Genomic DNA, 17,788 nt, shown 5'->3' with positions numbered 1-17,788 from the left:
TTTCAGCTCAGGTCATGATCTCAGGGTGGCGTGGAGCCTGCCTAAGATTCTTTCTCTCCCTCTGCTCCCGCCACCCACCAAAAAAAAATTTAAAAATGAAATTAAATACCTAAGAATAAACTTAACCAAGGTGGTGTTCATGCATTGGAAGAACAATACTGTCAAAATGTCCATACCACCCAAAGCAATATACAGATTTCATTCAATCGCTATCAAAATACCAACAGCATTTTTCACAGAACTAGAACAAATGACACTAACATTTGTATGAAATCACAAAGACCCCAAATAGCCAAAGCAATCTTCAGAAAGAAAAACAAAGCTGGAGACATCACAATCCTAGGTTTTAAGATATACTACAAAGCTATAGCAATCAAAACAGTATGGTACTGGCACAAAACCAGACACATACATCAATGGAACAGAAAAGAGAGCCCAGAAATAAACCCATGCTTTTATGGTCAATTAATCTATAACAAAGGAGGAAAGAACATACAATGGGAAAAAGATAGTCTCTTCAATAAATGGCATTGGGAAAACTGGAGGCTACATATAAAATAATGAAACTGTACCACTTTTTGACAACATACACAAAAATAAACTCAAAATGGTTTAAAGACCTAAATATGAGACCTGAAACCATAAAATTCCTATTTAAAAAATGCAGTAATTTCTTTGATATTTTAAGTTAAAGTACTGGGACTATGCACAGCAAAGGCAACCATTAACAAAATGAAAAGAAAAACTAGTGAATGGGAGGAGATATTGTAAATGGTTCATATGCAAAATATATAAAGAATTTATATAACTCAATACCTGAAAACCAAATAATCCAACTTAACAATGGACAGAAGTCCTGATTAGACATTTTTCCAAAGAAGACATCCAGATGGCCAACCGACACATGAAAAGATGCTCAACATCACTAATCATCAAGTCAATGCAAATCAAAACCATAATGGGACATCACCTCACACCTCTTAGAATGGCTAAAATCAGAAACAGAAGAAATAACAAGTGCTGGCAAAGATGAAGAGAAAAGGGAAACCTCAGAACCACTGGTAGGAATGCAAGCTGGTACAGCCACTGAGGAAAACAGTATGGAGGTTCCTCAAAAAATTTAAAAGAGAATTACCATATGATCCAGTAATTCCACAAAAGGGTATTTATCCAATAAAAATGAAAACACAATTTGAAAAGACATATGCACTTTTACGTTTATTTCAGCATTATCTAAAATAGCCAAGATATGCAAGCAACCCACCTGTCCATAGACAGATGAATGTATAATAAAGATGTAATATGTAATATATGTATTACATTGTATGATAATATATATTTTATATATATTATTATAGTATAGTATTTTACATATACACATACTATGAGTTATTGCTTCACCATTAAAAAGAATGAAATTTTGCCATTTGCAACAACACGGATGGACCTAGAAGGTTATTACACTAGCTGAAATAAGTCAGTCAGAGAAAGACAATACCATATGGTTTCACTCTTACACGGAATTTAAGAAACAAAACAAATGAACAAAGATAAAAGAGACAAACAATAAAAAACATTCTTAAATAAAGAGAACCAACTGGTGGTTGCCAGAGGGTAGGCTGGTGGGGGATGGGTGAAACAGATAAAAGGGGTAAAGAGTACACATGTTTTGATGAGCACTGAAAAATGTATAGAATTGTGGAATCATTATACTGTATACTTGAAATGAATAGAACACTGTATGCTAATTATACCTGAATTTTAAAAAAATTAATTTAATTTAATTTAAAAGTATAAACAAGTAAAAATTAAGATGTATTCACAGAAACCATGTAAGGACTTGCAAGTTAATTTGAGCCTTTGGACATATTCTTGGCAATAGGTATTTAGTTGGTTATATCTGAAATATTGAAAATATACCTATATATAATGCTTTAATTTGATATAAATAAAAAATTTTAGGGGACCAGTTATCTGCAAGGCACTCTGTAGAAGATATAAACACAAATAAGTGTAGTCCTTGTAATCAGAAGCCTCCGACTTACCTGCTGAGGGTCGTGAAATACACAAAACACAAATAATATAGAACAACAAACTTCCTAAGAATAAATATGTGAAGATGTAACAGAAAGCTAAAAACTAAAGTGCTTCTGTTCCAAATGTAGGATATAATTATCTTATATCTTCTTTTGTGTGTGTGTTTGTTGTTAATTGTATAAATTCCTACTACACACAAGCCACTGTGGAAGCACTAACACACATAAAACCAAATTAGGTTTATTGAGTTTAATTTCTGAGACCTAACGATTTTAAAAGTATATAAGAGGCTTAAATTTTTATAAAAAGAACACAATGGAATTCATTCAAAGAAAAAAACATATTATCTTTTAGCTCGTTATTTTTTGCATACTCGTACTATCCTTATCCATGGGGGCTGATCAAGTGGAATTTATTCCAGGGATGCATGAGTAGTTTAATATTCGCACATCAGTCAACACGGTACATCACATCGACAAGAGAAAAGAGACAAACCATAGAGTCACCTCAACAGATTAATGAAAAGATTCAAATAACAAAAGAGTGTGTCAAGGGGGTATGTGACCATTTTCCAAATAAGCCGTATGCATAGTAACTGGTGCAAATGTTCAGAGAAAAAAGATTATTTTGGTCTGGTATGATCTAAGATTTTCACAGAAAACCTGAAAAGAGGTTAAACTTTAACAAAGGAAGACAAGCAACTGCATTCCAAGAGAATGGAGTGGTATTAGCAAATCCAGAAGGCAGAAAAATGAGGTATGTAGGGAAGTTGTGGAAAGTAAAACTATTATGACAAAATTATATAATCATAGACTCGGGTTTGTCAAATGACTTTAAAAGCCATCTAGTACAATCGCTATATGTTGAAGCCAATTATGATGGATTTGGCCACTATATTAGAGGCAACAAAAAGTATTCAAAGTTTCTGAGCCAGCAAATGGCATGATCAAAGCAGTGTTCTAGTAAAATTACCTCCCTGGAATGGGTAGTATTGACTCTGAAGCAGGGAAGACAGGAAACAGTCAGCCTAGACCCCCTCCCTCTGACTGCAGAGTCCTGCCCAGCCTTCAAAGTCAATCGAGTCCCATTTCTGGATTATGCCTTCTTAGAAACCTCTAGTTATCTCTCTTTCCCATGAACTCTCAAAGCTCTTTGTCTGTGCCTGTATTATATAACCAGGACTTTGTCATAAGCTGATCTCTAACTCCCTTCCAACTACGTCTACCCCTGGATGGCTGATGGTGTGTTGCATTAATCTGGGTATCTTTAGTCTCTGACCACTGGTATTATCTAGCACAGTGTGAATAAGAGTTTCTTAAGAAATATTTATGAGGGGCACCTGGGTGGCTCAGTGGGTTAAGGCCTCTGCTTTCAGCTCAGGTCATGATCTCAGGGTCCTGGGATCAAGCCCCACATCAGGCTCTCTGCTCAGCAGGGAGCCTGCTTCCCCCTCTCTCTCTGCCTGCCTCTCTGCCTACTTGTGATCTCTGTCTGTCAAATAAATAAATAAAATCTTTAAAAAAAAAGAAATATTTATGAAATTATATTTTGATACCAAGGTTATTTTTAACTAGATTATTAATGCTTATCTGCAATAGGAAGTTTAAGTAATTTGAAGAAGTCTGCAGTAGACAGGTGCTGCAGGAGGAGAATGGTCTACTGAGGGATTCAAAAGTGGTCAGTCTGGCTCGATGACAGGGCTGGGGTGGGACAGACAGCAATAGCGACAACAGAATAGCTGAAAAGGTAGGCAGAAGATGGAGTCTACAGGACCTTGGAAACCATACTAACAAGTTTAGACTTTACTCTGAAAGTAATAGGGAACCCAGGACAGAATGAAAACGAACATGACAAGAGGCAAGGAGACTACTGTAGTAACCTAGGCAAGAAAAGACTAACTTTAGTAGTAGTAATGATGACAGGAAGAAATAGACAAGTTCAAAAAATAATCAGAATCAAATGGTCTTGATAAAGATGGAGGGAAGCAAAGATGAGGGAAGAAGGGAGAGAGAATGATGCTTGGGTTTCTGGTTTGAGCAACTGGGAGAGGGAACAATGGAGAGGAGTAAATTCTAAGATGACACGAGTTTAATTTAGGAATATTTGGTTGCGGCTTCTGTATGATATACAAGTAAAGATGCCTAGTATGTGCTGGAATATGGTACACAGTCCAGGAAAAAGTTCTGAAATGGGGGTCTAGATTGAGAGTCATCAGGTAAAGGTGGTAACTGCAACCACTGCAGCGGGGGAAGGTATTGGTCAGGGATAGTGCAGTAAGTGAGAAAAGAAGAGGATCTATGGGAGAATCATGAGAATCATGATTAAAAAGAACAGTTGTTAAGTCACGATCAGAGGATAAAGAACTCCAAAATAACACTGAGAAGGTGTGGCTAGACCAGAAAGAGGAGAACCAGGAGACAGTGGAGGGGTGCTGAAGCAAAGGAACAGATCTCAACAAGAAATGGTTATGGTGTAAAATGAAGACTCAGAATTGTCTGTTGGATTAACCGTTCTGTCTCATTAGAGTAGTGTGGAAGACACAAGACTGCAGTGGACCGTGGACGCCTGGGTGGCTCGGTCGCTTAAGCGACTGCCTTCGCTCAGGTCATGATCCCAGAGTCCTTGGACCGAGTCCCACATCGGGCTCCCTGCTCCACAGGGAGTCTGCTTCTTCCTCTGTCCCTCCTCCCACTTATTCTCTCAATCTCTCTCTCAAATAATAAATAAAATCTTTGAAAGGAAAAAGGCTGCAGTGGGCTGAAAAGTGAAAGACAAATGAGAAAGTAAAAAGGGAAGTCTAAGTCTAAGGTTGACTCTAAGCCCCATAAGGGGCTCAAGTGAACCAAGAAAATGGGAGTCCCTCAAAGACACATATTCCATGGCAAATGTTAAGGTGTGCCTCTCCCTCCACCACCATGTTTAGTTCGTAGAGGAGACAGAGAATTAAATGAAACTTTGGTAGTGACCACGATAGAGAAAACAATAGCAAAATGGCAACATACACACTAAAGCAGTATAAGGAAAAGGCCCATCCTTCCTACTTTGGTGACAGAACATTTAAAGAGTTGACTCCACATTCCTAAGCCTTGGAATTGGCTTAGCAGCACCTAACAAACTTATCTCCTTTTTCTCTCCTAGTAGCTACCACTGTAGGTCACCACCAAGCTGTCAGTGAAGTATGGCTCACCAGTGAAGGTCTCAGAGAAATCAGCTGGACTCACCATACTCTAGAACTATGCCGTCCAGTACAGTTGCTGGTAGCCAGATGTGGCTATTTCAATCAAAAAAATTTAATTAATTAAAATTTAATTTAACTTTCATTTCTTTTGTTGTACTAGCCACATTTAAGCTACCCAATAGGTGTGTGTGTCTAGAAGCTATTGTACTGGACCGCACAGACTACAAAATACTCCCATCCCTTCACAAAGTTCTACTGGGCAGCTGGGCAGCTGTGCTCTGGAGTTAAGAAGCTCCGTCAGAATGTTCTTTTATATTAACCCAAGGGGATTCTGAGCGCCCGCCGAGAGTCCCAAGAGTGAGGCTCACCACAGGCCAGCTTGGCTCCATTCAGTCAGACTGAAGCCAAAAGGGGAAGAAAAACTACATGATGTCGATTCCCCCTGCAAGATCTTTAGTGAAGTCACAGGCTAAATATTGTGCAAGAAAACCCTCCAGAACTTGGGGGCCTATCAAAGAAGCATGACTCACCTCCTAAGATCCATTTTAAGGATGAAGATAATGTTCAATATAACAGATTTGAGAATGGAAGAGAAAAGTAGAAGTCTGCTTGTTTTTAAAATGGTGCTTAAAACATTAGAATTCATAACTTATTGGAATAGGTGATGATGCCTTATTGTTCAACCCTTTATTTCTACCCGCTAATAGTCCCAGTAAGCAACCAAGGATTTAGTTCCTGAATCTGCATATAAGTCAAAAGGATAATCTTGTTATAATACCTAAAATTTGATTCCACAGGAGAGAACATTCTCATGTAAGAATAGGAACTAGAAACACTATTATAATAGAATATAATAGGAGGGGAGGCGGGGTAGAGGTTGGGTAAGCCTGGTGGTAGATATTAAGGAGGGCACGTATTGCATGGAGCACTGGGTGTGGTGCATAAACAATGAATCTTGGAACACTGAAAAAATAAAATAAAATAAATAAAAAATTAAAAAATGCAAAAGATACACACAATAAAAAATAATAGAATAGAATATGTATTGGGGGGAAAAAAAAGAAGGATGCAAAGGGAAAAACCAACATTAGTCTAGAATTTGGTTCCAAGGTTCCCATATACCTTTCATAAAACGGCAACAAAGGCATTCCAGAGGATCAGGAAAGAGATACAATGAATATTACAACCAATAGAATTTTCATGGTAGTCATATAACAAGAACTGAAATCTGCACACTGTATCATTTCAACAATGAGAAAACAGGTGTTGAGACCAACCCCGCAGACTGAAAAACGGATGTTGGTCTGCTGCTCATGGCACAGAGATATTACTCCAATGGTCTATATCTGGGGCCCATTTTTCTCTTAAACCACTGGACTACATAAGCCATAGACCGAAGGCAAATTGTACCCATGGAACAAATAAAGAAGAGCACAAGAATGTGAAAGTCACTTCCCAAGGCATTCAGCTAACTAGCCTGCCTCTCTATTCAAATCCAGCAGGATTACAGGGAAGGAGGGAAGTGAATAAAAGAATAATTGGGCTAGCTTTTGTTTTCTTGCATAACAAAAACCAGTATTGTGTAAAAAATATAGAATGTAGGGTTTTTTTTAAACAGAGAAGAATGATAAAATCCTTAAGTCATGAGGAAAGTTGACATTTTCTTCGGAAATACTAGACTTTTAGATTCAGAAACTATATTATAGTTGAAAGATCAAGCTTTCAGAAATCAGGAAATTCCAAAGCAAGCCTACAGCAGTGCTTTCTTGGACACGCTACACGTGGTACATATTTTATGGTCCATGTTTAACGAATAGCTGGGAGATGAAAAAAAATTTCCACACATTCATCATGGTGGAATATGGTCTACAGCAGGAAGGGGACAAGTCTGAGATGTCCTGAACCCTACTCTGAGAATTAATATTCTGTTAATCTAATTTTAGCAATTTGCTTTCTTTTTTTTTTTTAATTTTTAGAACAAAAGTCATCCTGGTTGAAAAAAATAGATGTGTGTGTAAAATACTATGTCCATCACCATCCTATAAATATGAGAAGTGGTCCCCCTCTTTTGGCGACTCTCTAAAAATCTCATGAAATAAATGCTTATTTTTCTCAACTCCAGACCTTAATTTTCTATCTTTGGAACTTAAAAATACTTACATAATTGTCTTCAAATATGGCTTGACTTTTCTTCTTTGATGGAAACAGCATTCCTGCCAACTTTAAAATTTATAGCTACAACCATATTTTTTTAATTTTAAAAGCACAAAAAAATACCACAACCCCTTAAGTGATTTTGAAATGAACATTTCTTCATATTTATAATTGTCCCATGTCACACTGAAATGCACTCCAACTCAGCATACAAAGGGAAAGAACATTCACCTCTGAGTCTCATTTAGAGACAATGTCAGCAACTAAAAGAATATTCCAGTGGCAATCATACTCCAGTCATCATAAATTTCATAACAAAGTAAAATGGTGCACTAGTAATCAAATTTGTGTGTGTGTGTGTGTGTGTGTGTGTGTCGCTTTCTCACTTTTACGGTCTACACGACAGTTTGCAAAAACACTTTCCCATAACTTCATTAATGTGATCTTCCAACACTCCTGAAAGGTACACAAGACAGGGATCATTTATTATTCCATTTGCTAGAGCAGTAAACTGAGATACAGAAAGGCTAACTGACTTGCCAAAACCCAAAGCTCACCAGTGACAAACCATGGAAAAAATACCCAGACTGCTGACTCCCAGGCCAGTCCTTTAAAAGAAAGTCTGGATGTGCAGTTTAAAATTGATGAAAACTGCATAGTTGCTAGGTTTCTAAAGCAGTTTGAACAATGCTTCCTTGTTCTCCCCCAACATCATAAAGGTTCGTAGTGTTATCTCACTGCTGGAAAAACGGGCAGTCACCTGGATTACGGACAGACTCCATCAAAAAGCTGAGTTTGAAGTACTCACATTTGAAAATTATATGCCTTCTGAAACCTAGTCAATATAATACTGTAGTTGAACAGCTTCTGAGGTTAAAAAAAAAAAAAAGAAATATTGAAACTCTGGACTACTTTAAACAAATTAAGTGTATGGGGCGCCTGGGTGGGGTAGCTGGTTGAACGTCCAACTCTTGGTCTTGGCTCAGGTCACGATCTGAGGGTAATGAGGCTGAGCCCCACATGAGGCCCCACATTCAGCAGGGAGCCTGCTTGAGATTCTCGCTCTCCCTCTCCCCAGCCCTACCCACCCCCGCACCCCCGCACTTGCGCACACTCGCGCGCTCTCTCTTTAAGATAAATAAATGTTTATAAAAAAATAAGTAAGTAATCTGGGGGAGGGGATGGTTCAAGAAGACCCCAGGGTGAAATTAAATTGCAGCACTGATCACAAAACCTGTTCAAAAATGAGCCCTTTCCAAACTCCTTACGATTCTTCTCTGTCTCCTCCTTGAACCAGGTACCACAAAGGGGCAATGTTGCAACATCCTTTTCACTCTTAAGTTATGGTGCCAAGTTTACATCTACATCTGCTACATTTTTATAAGAACCTAACTGGCATTTGTAACCAATAAAAATCAACATTAAAGGCAGCATTCCTGTTATTTCAAATGATTCAAGGGTTTGTTGTTCTTTTAAATTCCTCAAAGAAGCAAGTGAAGTAAATGGAGAATGTGTCAGCTTAACTTTTTACATGTGTTCTCTCTACTTTTCAATTATTAGGCAAGCTCCTAAAGACAAAAATATTTTTTCTTTTTCTTATATATTTTCCCCCATAGCAACTAGTGTAGTGCTTGGCACTCAGCACACAGAGTTCACTGATGGTTCTGGAAACTGGGCAGAAATTCTCAGGTCTCCACTTCCAAGCCTAGGGATAGATAGGCATATCAGAGTCTAGGTTTCTTCCTACTGGTGATTTTGCAGAAGGAAATGAGCAGTGCAGATGGTGAGAGCCACAGGGGCTGAAAAAGAGAGGGAGGCAGGTCTATGTGAAATGCCTGTGAAGGAAAGACCTGTCTAGAAGTTGGAATGGGTAGTGCAGCTAAATGTGCAACTGACCAAAGAGACGTACTCATCACTGTGCTCTAACAACTTTACACATAGGTCACAGACAGAAAACAGTTGAAAAAAGCTAACTACCGCACAATGGATGCAAAATATGTCTACACCCTTGGTTAAGCCATCCCGACAATAGCCACGCTTAGAATGAGACAATTTTCCATTGGATAATTGGGCCTTTGCTCCCTAACACATGCCTCAAAATTCCTCAGGCCACCGTGTAGTCTCACTGACATGATCTACATTATGCGTTGCTTCTAAGTCAGAGTATAATTAAATAAAATTGTTATACATTTTGTTGTTATATATTTTTTTACTTGTCCTATTCTTGAATATGCAGTTCAAGTAATGGTACTTGATCCCTTCAGTTTATATTTTTATAAAATAGACCATGCTTTATATACTTGAAGTTGGAACCATGTACGTGCCATAGATATATTCTAGAGTTATAACGAAAACCCCTTAAAAGCAAACAAAAACTGGTTCCACTAAAGGGCAGGAAAAAAACGGTGAAATCAGGGTCTTGAAAATGTCACATAATGAATGACCAGCCCTGAATAACTAAGCATATCCATATGACAGTATCTAGGAATATAGCAGTAGAATATTTAAATATAACAGAATACATGCATGATGGAACGGCAATATACAGACAAGATTATGTGAAGTATAAACACACTGTAGAAAAGAGAATGTTAATCCAAAAAGATCCCGTCTAAGTTTACAAAGGATAGTTTAAAAAAAAAAAATAGGGGCGCCTGGGTGGCTCAGTGGGTTAAGCCTCTGCCTTCAGCTCGGGTCATGATCTCAGGGTCCTGGGATCGAGCCCCACATGGGGCTCTCTGCTCAGTGGGGAGCCTGCTTCTCCTCTCTCTCTCTGCCTGCCTCTCTGCCTACTTGTGATCTCTTTCTCTCTGTCAAATAAATAAATAAAATCTTGGGGCGCCTGGGTGGCTCAGTGGTTAAGCCGCTGCCTTCGGCTCAGGTCATGATCTCAGGGTCCTGGGATCGAGCCCCGCATCGGGCTCTCTGCTCTGCGGGGAGCCTGCTTCCTCCCCTCTCTCTCCGCCTGCCTCTCTGCCTGCTTGTGATCTCTCTCTCTCTCTGTCAAATAAATAAATAAAATCTTTAAAAAAAAAATAAAAAATAAATAAATAAATAAATAAATAAAATCTTAAAAAAAATAGACTTCTATATTCTTATTTAGGGATGTTAAAATAGCTTGTATCCTGTGAATTGCATTTGTTGCTTCAAATTTCTGTGAGAAAGTGTTCCCAAACATATTTTAAATGTGCATCTGTTCCTGCTTATCTATGAGAGTTCAAGTACAAACTGTAGATCATCATCCAAAAACAATGACTATCCAAGACCCATATGACTTCATATGCTGCACAACGAAAGAGCCAACTACTTTATCGAGAAAACACGGCCTCATGGCCGTAAGGTTCAGACCTCCTACATGGTTGACTCAGAGTTAATCCTGACACAGAATGTGCTGTCAAACGTAGTAGGGTTGTAGCAGAAATTCACAATGTACATTCCAACCAAACCAGCAGGGGGAATGCATGTGGCAATCAAGCGTTTCACGTACTTTGCAAACCCAATGAAATCTTCGTGGTTGGTGTTGATGTAGGACACTTGGATGTCGATCAGTAGCAGAACCTGTAGGTCAAAGATAAATACTTCAGTGAAAACCCCTCATAAACATTCTCGATACAAAAGTCAGTAATTGCCTGCAAATGACTTATGTTCATCTGATTTTCTAAAAAGATGCTTCAGTTAAAATGAAAAGCTGCGTTAAACTTTTTCATTAGACTCTCGTAATTTTTACTCTAAGTTCAGAAATTAAAAATCTACATCAGAAGCCTGAGCCCCACATGAAGACAACAGAATTAGAGCTTACAGGCATGTACGGTTTGCCTATTTCACACAGAACGTAGAATTATTCTGATCTTCTAAAATGTAGGCATAATGTTCAAAAGGACACGTGTGTACCAGTGAGGGGCTGCTCCTGTAGACACTGTCTAACAGCCATGAAATAACAATATTATCTCTTGTTCTTCCTCTTCTTTTCTACCTCTTTAAGCTCCTTTTAGGCAAGCAGAAGAAACATCTCGTCAACCAACTCAAAAAGGCAATATTCAAATATATAGAAAACGTCCTCGAGATCACCAGGCTTCATTATCAAAACAAAACTCCAGTCAGGTCTCTGCTGAAAGATTACCTCCTCAGAGGGACCCTCCCTGCTCCTTCTATCTAAACTAGCACTCTCTTCAGATCCTGTCACCCTGCCTTACCTTCCTCTGTAGCACTACCACACGCTGACACAGTAAGTTTCTACATATTCCATATACAGACCCCACCTGCCGTATCCACTGATCAATCCCCAGAGCCCAGAACATCACGCACATTCAATCAAGCTGTCAAGGAATGAACTGAATGCATGTTCCAGTAAACATGAAACATGAAAATGTTTGAATCACAAGTCAGAGATTTGGGAAGTCCCTCTGGAGAAAATATTCTTCAACAGGAGACGAGAGGGCTTAGGACCAGAGAGGACGCAGCAACCAACCAGAAAGCGCAGGAGAGTTGCAGTCAAGAGATATCCCAAACTGAGTTCCCCTTCCTGTTTCCTTTTGTTCTCCCACTGTGTCCCCGGTTTTTCTAGAATGTTGAGACTTGTTAATAGGAAAACATACTTAAGATTCCCTGCCCACAGGGGCACCTGAGTGTCTCAGTCGATTAAGCAGCTGCCTTTGCCTCATGTCATGATCCTGGGGTCCTGGGATGGAGCTCTGTGTTGCCATGGTGGGGCTCCCTGCTCAGCAGGAAATCTGCTTCTCCCTCTCCCTTTCCCTCTGCCCCTCCCCAACCCCCACTCATGCTCACTCACTCTCTCTCTCTCTAATAAATCAATAAAATCTTAAAAAAAAGAATCCTTGCCCACATACCTCCAGAGCCCTGCACTTTGACTGTTGAACAAACATCAGAGAAGCACAGCAGGCATAGTCACGCGGCCTCCCTCACTGAAGAGGATATTAGAGTGCATCAGTGCCCTCCTAATAACGGCTCACGGACATGGGCTCTATAATGCTTCCCAGAGAGTATTTCCCCAGGAAAGCCTTCTCAGATCCTCAACCTGTACCCCCCAAACCAGACTGGATCAAGCTATTACTGTCATGTAGACTATCGATCCTATTATATTTTATATGTACACCGCACCTTACACTTTTTACTTACTGTATATACCACAAATGTAACTGATTATTTGTATATATTTTGTTTGATGTTTTGCTTCCCTGCAAGAGTGCAAGGGCTCCATGGAAGCAGGAATTGCCTTGTCTTGTTCACTGTAGACCCGTAATCCAGCAATCTACAATCTAGCAATCTACCCGTAATCTACATTCACCACTATAGACTCGTAATCCAGCATGGTACACTCAGCTGGTGCCCAGTAAGTATTTGTGGCTCTGAATTTATAATTTCTACCACCCCTGAAGAAGACTTTGCTTTAAAAGCAGCAATTTATTATCGTATAATTAGTACCTGGCCACTTATTGTTTGTTACTACCCAGTGCTATGAGCTCAAAGGCTTTGCTTTCATGGCCAGTCTCGGCCGGTCATCTCTGAGTCCCAAGGGGACCAGAGAGAAGAAATGGATCATCCCAAATCCATCCCCACTAGCAATCACAAAGTCAAGGTATGGTCACTAATACTGTCCTTGCGTGAAAAGTTTCCTCTCCTCAGATACAGTTTCATTTCTTCTCTTAATGAAGGAAACTACAGGGTTAGGAGGAGTTGTCGTTATTAGATTATCTGTGGTATTGCCTCCATTCTCCCTACAATGAAGCCAGGTTCTGTTAACTGTCACACTCCCAAATCTGTTTGGCCAAGGGTTTATATCAATAAACCATAATGTTTAAGCACAGATAAATCATCACCACCATAAAGAGCCGAATGTCTACCTAACTCTCAACACTGCCTAAGGTTGTCATGAGTATCTTGGCCGTTCACGCACATTAACTTGGACTGCAGTATAGGAAAAAAGTAGAAAAAAATAAAAACTATGGCTGCTCTCATTCACATTCCTGGAAACTGGGAGTCTGTGTTCATCCTAGGAAAAGAGCCAGGACGCATGTGGGGGATGAAAAGGAAAATAGTACATTTTTTCCCCACTTTTTCACTTTCTCAGAGTTTCTCACTGCCTTTTTAGCCACAGTTATTGAATACTGAGTTAAAGAAAAGCAAAGCTACCCCTGCTAGCAGTAAGCGCCCCAAAGTCAGCCACCTTCACAGGCAGGGACACACACTAGAAGACGAGCAGGCACACACAGATGTTTGAAAAAACTGTTTAAGAAAAAAATTCACAGATTTATGGTTTCCCCATACATATATATATATATATATTTTTTTTTTTTAATTGTGAAGACTTTCACCCCCACACAAAGCCTCCAGAGCAGAGGCTGCTAAGGTGTTCTTAAAATTTTTTTAAAACCGAGAACGAACTACAAGCATTTCTGGTACAGAGGCTGGCGGAAATGGGTCACCCTCTGACCAGCTAGTTAGAAGCATCACATGACCCAAAGCAGCACAGAGTTCGGAACTCGTACGTGAGACCCATACACACGGACATATTCCCGTTACTAAGAACACACATGGTCTTGCTACGCTGCACAGGTCCGTATCACAGGGGTCAAGCACCAGCTTCTTCAAGTCCTTAACTGATTAACTGTCAGACCAGCCCATGCGAGATGGCCCCTTCGGAGACAGACACCTGCCCCATCCCTTATCGCCCACTTGGAGAGTGGATGCATCACTACCTCAGAGTTGCAGAAGGAAGACAATTTCTCTTGAAATCCGAAAAGGCGATTCTTTCTCACAGACCCTATGTGTCACAGCTCTTCAGGAAAAACAACAAAAACCACGAAAATTAATAAGAACTAAGAGCTGTACGTGGGTGACTTCACGTCATCGTCACAAAAGCCTCTGAGTTCACCGACGTTATTTACCTCCCGTTAAGCTGGGGAAACCGAAGCATGAGACGTTGAGTACCTTGTTATTTACACAGAAAGTAACGAGATGGCCTACATTAGAGCTCGGGCAGGCTGAACCAGAAGCCCACAATCCGAACAACAACGCTGTCTGAGAGTATCATTTTAGGAAAACAAAAACTCTAAAACATGAAACATGAAGAGGTTAACAGCTGCTTATAATTAAGATAATATTTGTACCACTTTTTCTTCAATATTGTTTTTACGTAGGATTCCTGAGAGTTAAGTAGGATATATTATCCCTTGAATTTTACAAAGACACTAAATTAAAGCGGTTATCTTATTGACTTTAAGTCAGGAGTACGACTGATACTAGAACTTAAGTTTCCTTGGTCCCGCAGCAGCCATGACGTTAGATGTGCGGGGGATCTTTGGGCGGCGGGATTTTATGTCTGGCCCTCAGCTTCATTTCATTGGCTCATGAGTTAACATTAGTTTGTTTATTTCCACCAAGTCACAACGCCTATCTTTTCCTCTTTTGGCTATTGCAGCTATCCAAGGGTGCAGAAGCTGGAAAACAAGTGAAAACTATAAATAAGGGTTAATTAACTTTCAAAGCACAATGGTAAAAAGTAGTAGCAATGAATCCCATAGCTCAAGCAGAGAGCGAGCTGTTACTGAATCAAATATCCCAACCTACTGGGCCTCCGTCCTTCTGTCTCTTCACTTTCTCCTGCCACCCCTCCTCCCGCCCACAAGCCCTCCGCACCCCTGCAGGCACCCTCTATGGCAGGTTGCCTGCGTCTCTCTCCCCTGCACTTTGTCTTGCTCTTCTATTTTGCCTTCCTCCTTTTTTCCCCTGGCTATCCCTCTCTGCCTTTCCAACTCACCTAAGAAGCACAAAAATCTTGGAGTTCTAACTTAGAGAGACTTCTGAGATCATACAGACCAACATCCCAATGTTGTACGTGAGAAAACAACAGTCCTGAGGAGTGATTTTCACAGGAACATGCTGTTATTTTGTGGAGAACACATGGCCTGGGTCCAGTGTCCTCTCCGTGCTGTCACAGCTGTGTCCTGGAATCCAAGAGCACTTGAAAACCTCCATGCTTCCCATTATAATGTTTTCTAAATAACCAAGAACAAAATCTACCTAAATTTAAGAAGCTTTTATTATTTTCACATAGTTCTTAGCTTTTCTTTTTTAATGTATTATCTTCCCATAAAATAATCTTTTGAATTTATGGAGCTAAATAGGATTAGAAGATAATTTTAAGGTCACGCCTTACAAGCCATATGCTTTTACTAAACAGAAATGTTTAAAAGAACTGTTCTTCAACATTTTGTTTTCCAATCGTAGGTTCCATGGATAAGCACCTCAGAAAAGAAGTCACAAATACCAAACATGGTGCATAACATTTTTGGAATTTATGAATATCCTGATACCCATCTGTGGGCACATGAAAGGTTAAGAACCCCTGCTTCAAGAAAAAATGTGGTGTGTGTCTGGGTTCTTGATTTTCAAAGTGGGGTGTGTACATGCTAGGGGTACACACAATGATCCACGGTGCACTAAGGGAAAAACAAATAACAGAACTCCTCCTACTGCTTTCAAAATGCCACCCTTCTCAAGTTTTTACACTTGTTTATATTTTTAACATACACAAGATGTTAGCATAGCAACACACGGATAAAATTCATAAATAAGTACAAATAAACATATGTGGTTGTGTTCCCAGTGCCTTTTTTCCATTCAGAGACAGGCCAACTGTTGGAGACCATCAGACAGTCCTGGAGAGAGACCTTCCACTCCGCACAAGGACCTTGCCCGCCAAGGAAACCTCCCCTCACCTGGTCCTTTGTCTTCCCTTCTCGTTCGCGAATGTGGTTGGCAACGATCCTTTCTGTTTCCTCACAGAGTCTGGGGAAGTTGGCCAGCTGTTAAGAGACACAGATCTGAGTGTTAATACTCAAAAAGTTATGCTTCAAAAAAAGAAGCAAAGATAAATTATTTTCTCTTACAGAAGGTACATATTGCAAATCTGGAAGCAAAAGTAAAATATCCTAAAGAAAAATGGCAGAGTGACAGGAGGGGTCCACAAACCATAACCCAAATAACTACATTATCGGATAGGAAACACTTTACAACCAGTGGAGAGACTCCCTGAAAAACAACAACCCAGAAACCCAAATACCATCCACTACTATGCTCTACAGAGTTGGCACTCGATAAAGTTCAAAGATAAGGAAGATGGAAATGGGGATGAAAAGGAGAATAATTACTCACATTTGTAGAGTACTTACCATGTTCTAGGCTGTGCTAAACACCTCAAGAATTCTCTCATTCAAAATTCACAACAATCATAAAAGATCGATTCAATTATTAACCCCAGTTTACAAAGGAAAAAAGTAAAGCCCAGAGAAGTTAAGTAACTTGCCGAAGAGTAAACAGCTCAGTATGGTTGGGTCCAGGATTCCAACCAAGTCCTCAGACTCCAGAGCCCCTTGTCTTGCCCACCACTCTTTGAGAAGGATTCATTCCATGAACCACAGAGATATTTTTTAAATTCTTTCCTAACAGATGTGTTTGTATGTACACAAATAACTCATTTCCATCATTCATCCCATCTAAATTATGCAGGTAATTATCAAAAATTTATTTTACAATAGGGAATGAATTAATCATGGCTGTTTTCAATGTAAGGCAGAAGAATGGGATCCTGTGAGAATGCTTAAGGAGGCCTGACGAGAAGGACTCAGTCAGGTAAAGTGCAGGGCAGCTGCGGGGAAAACGGAGCTCTCCAAGCAGAGAACATGTGAAGACAATGTGGGACAGAGACAATGACTGGTGAAAGAAATAAAGGAAGATCAGAGCAGAGAGCGAGGAAGATGATCTGACTGCGAAGCTAGAAAGATAAACGGGTCAGCTCGGGGGTCCTTGCAGACCTGCTATGCATTCTGGCTGCTGAAGCAATTCAGACGGGAGATGAGGGTGACTCGGTCTGGGATGGCAACAACAGATGGAAGGAAGGGCACAAATTCATGACTTAGGACCAGCGAAAGGTTAATTCCAATCCTTATTTAAAGTACTTGCCAAAAAATTTTAAAAAAGCACTTGCAAATTAATAACATTAATATAAAAACAGGCAAAGAATAGGATTTTATTAAAAAAGGAATTTAATGATCAGAAAGCAGAAGAAAAATTTAAATTGCACGAATGATCAAAGTAATGCAAAGAAAGATAATAACTATTGTTGTCAAACCGCTGTAATTATTTTTATAATCCTTACTACAAATGAAGGTATACCAAAACTAGCACAGTTTAAACCTGCTGAAGAAGTGACAATTAGAATGATCTTTCTGGAAAGCAACTTGGCAATATGTATCAAAAAGTCTCAAAGCCATCTGTTTTTTACATCTGTTCACCTAATTACTTCACATGATTCTGAGATAAAATAATACGGACTTTCATCACAGTATTACTTGGAATAGCAGCAATAGGACAAATGAATGAACAAAACTCTTCAAACCA

General features: G+C 39.6%; 1 protein-coding gene across 8 annotated transcripts in view; it reads right to left on the bottom strand.

The window, feature by feature from the left end:
• The window catches only part of DNM3 (dynamin 3), a 553,426-nt gene that overhangs the window by 307,980 nt on the left and 227,658 nt on the right, over positions 1-17,788 (bottom strand). For all 8 annotated transcript variants that reach the window (XM_047705745.1, XM_047705741.1, XM_047705742.1 and 5 more), the window contains exons 11-12: positions 16,108-16,194; positions 10,857-10,927 (exon numbers count right to left, since the gene is read on the bottom strand). In XM_047705745.1, coding sequence (XP_047561701.1) covers positions 10,857-10,927; positions 16,108-16,194 — 158 coding nt within the window. The remainder of the gene's footprint in view (positions 1-10,856; positions 10,928-16,107; positions 16,195-17,788) is intronic.

The sequence above is a fragment of the Lutra lutra genome, chromosome 15, assembly GCF_902655055.1.
Source record: "Lutra lutra chromosome 15, mLutLut1.2, whole genome shotgun sequence".
In the NCBI taxonomy this organism is placed as follows: Eukaryota; Metazoa; Chordata; class Mammalia; order Carnivora; family Mustelidae; genus Lutra; species Lutra lutra.
Note: the sequence above shows the minus strand (reverse complement) of the source record. Positions and strands in the feature narration are given on the sequence as shown.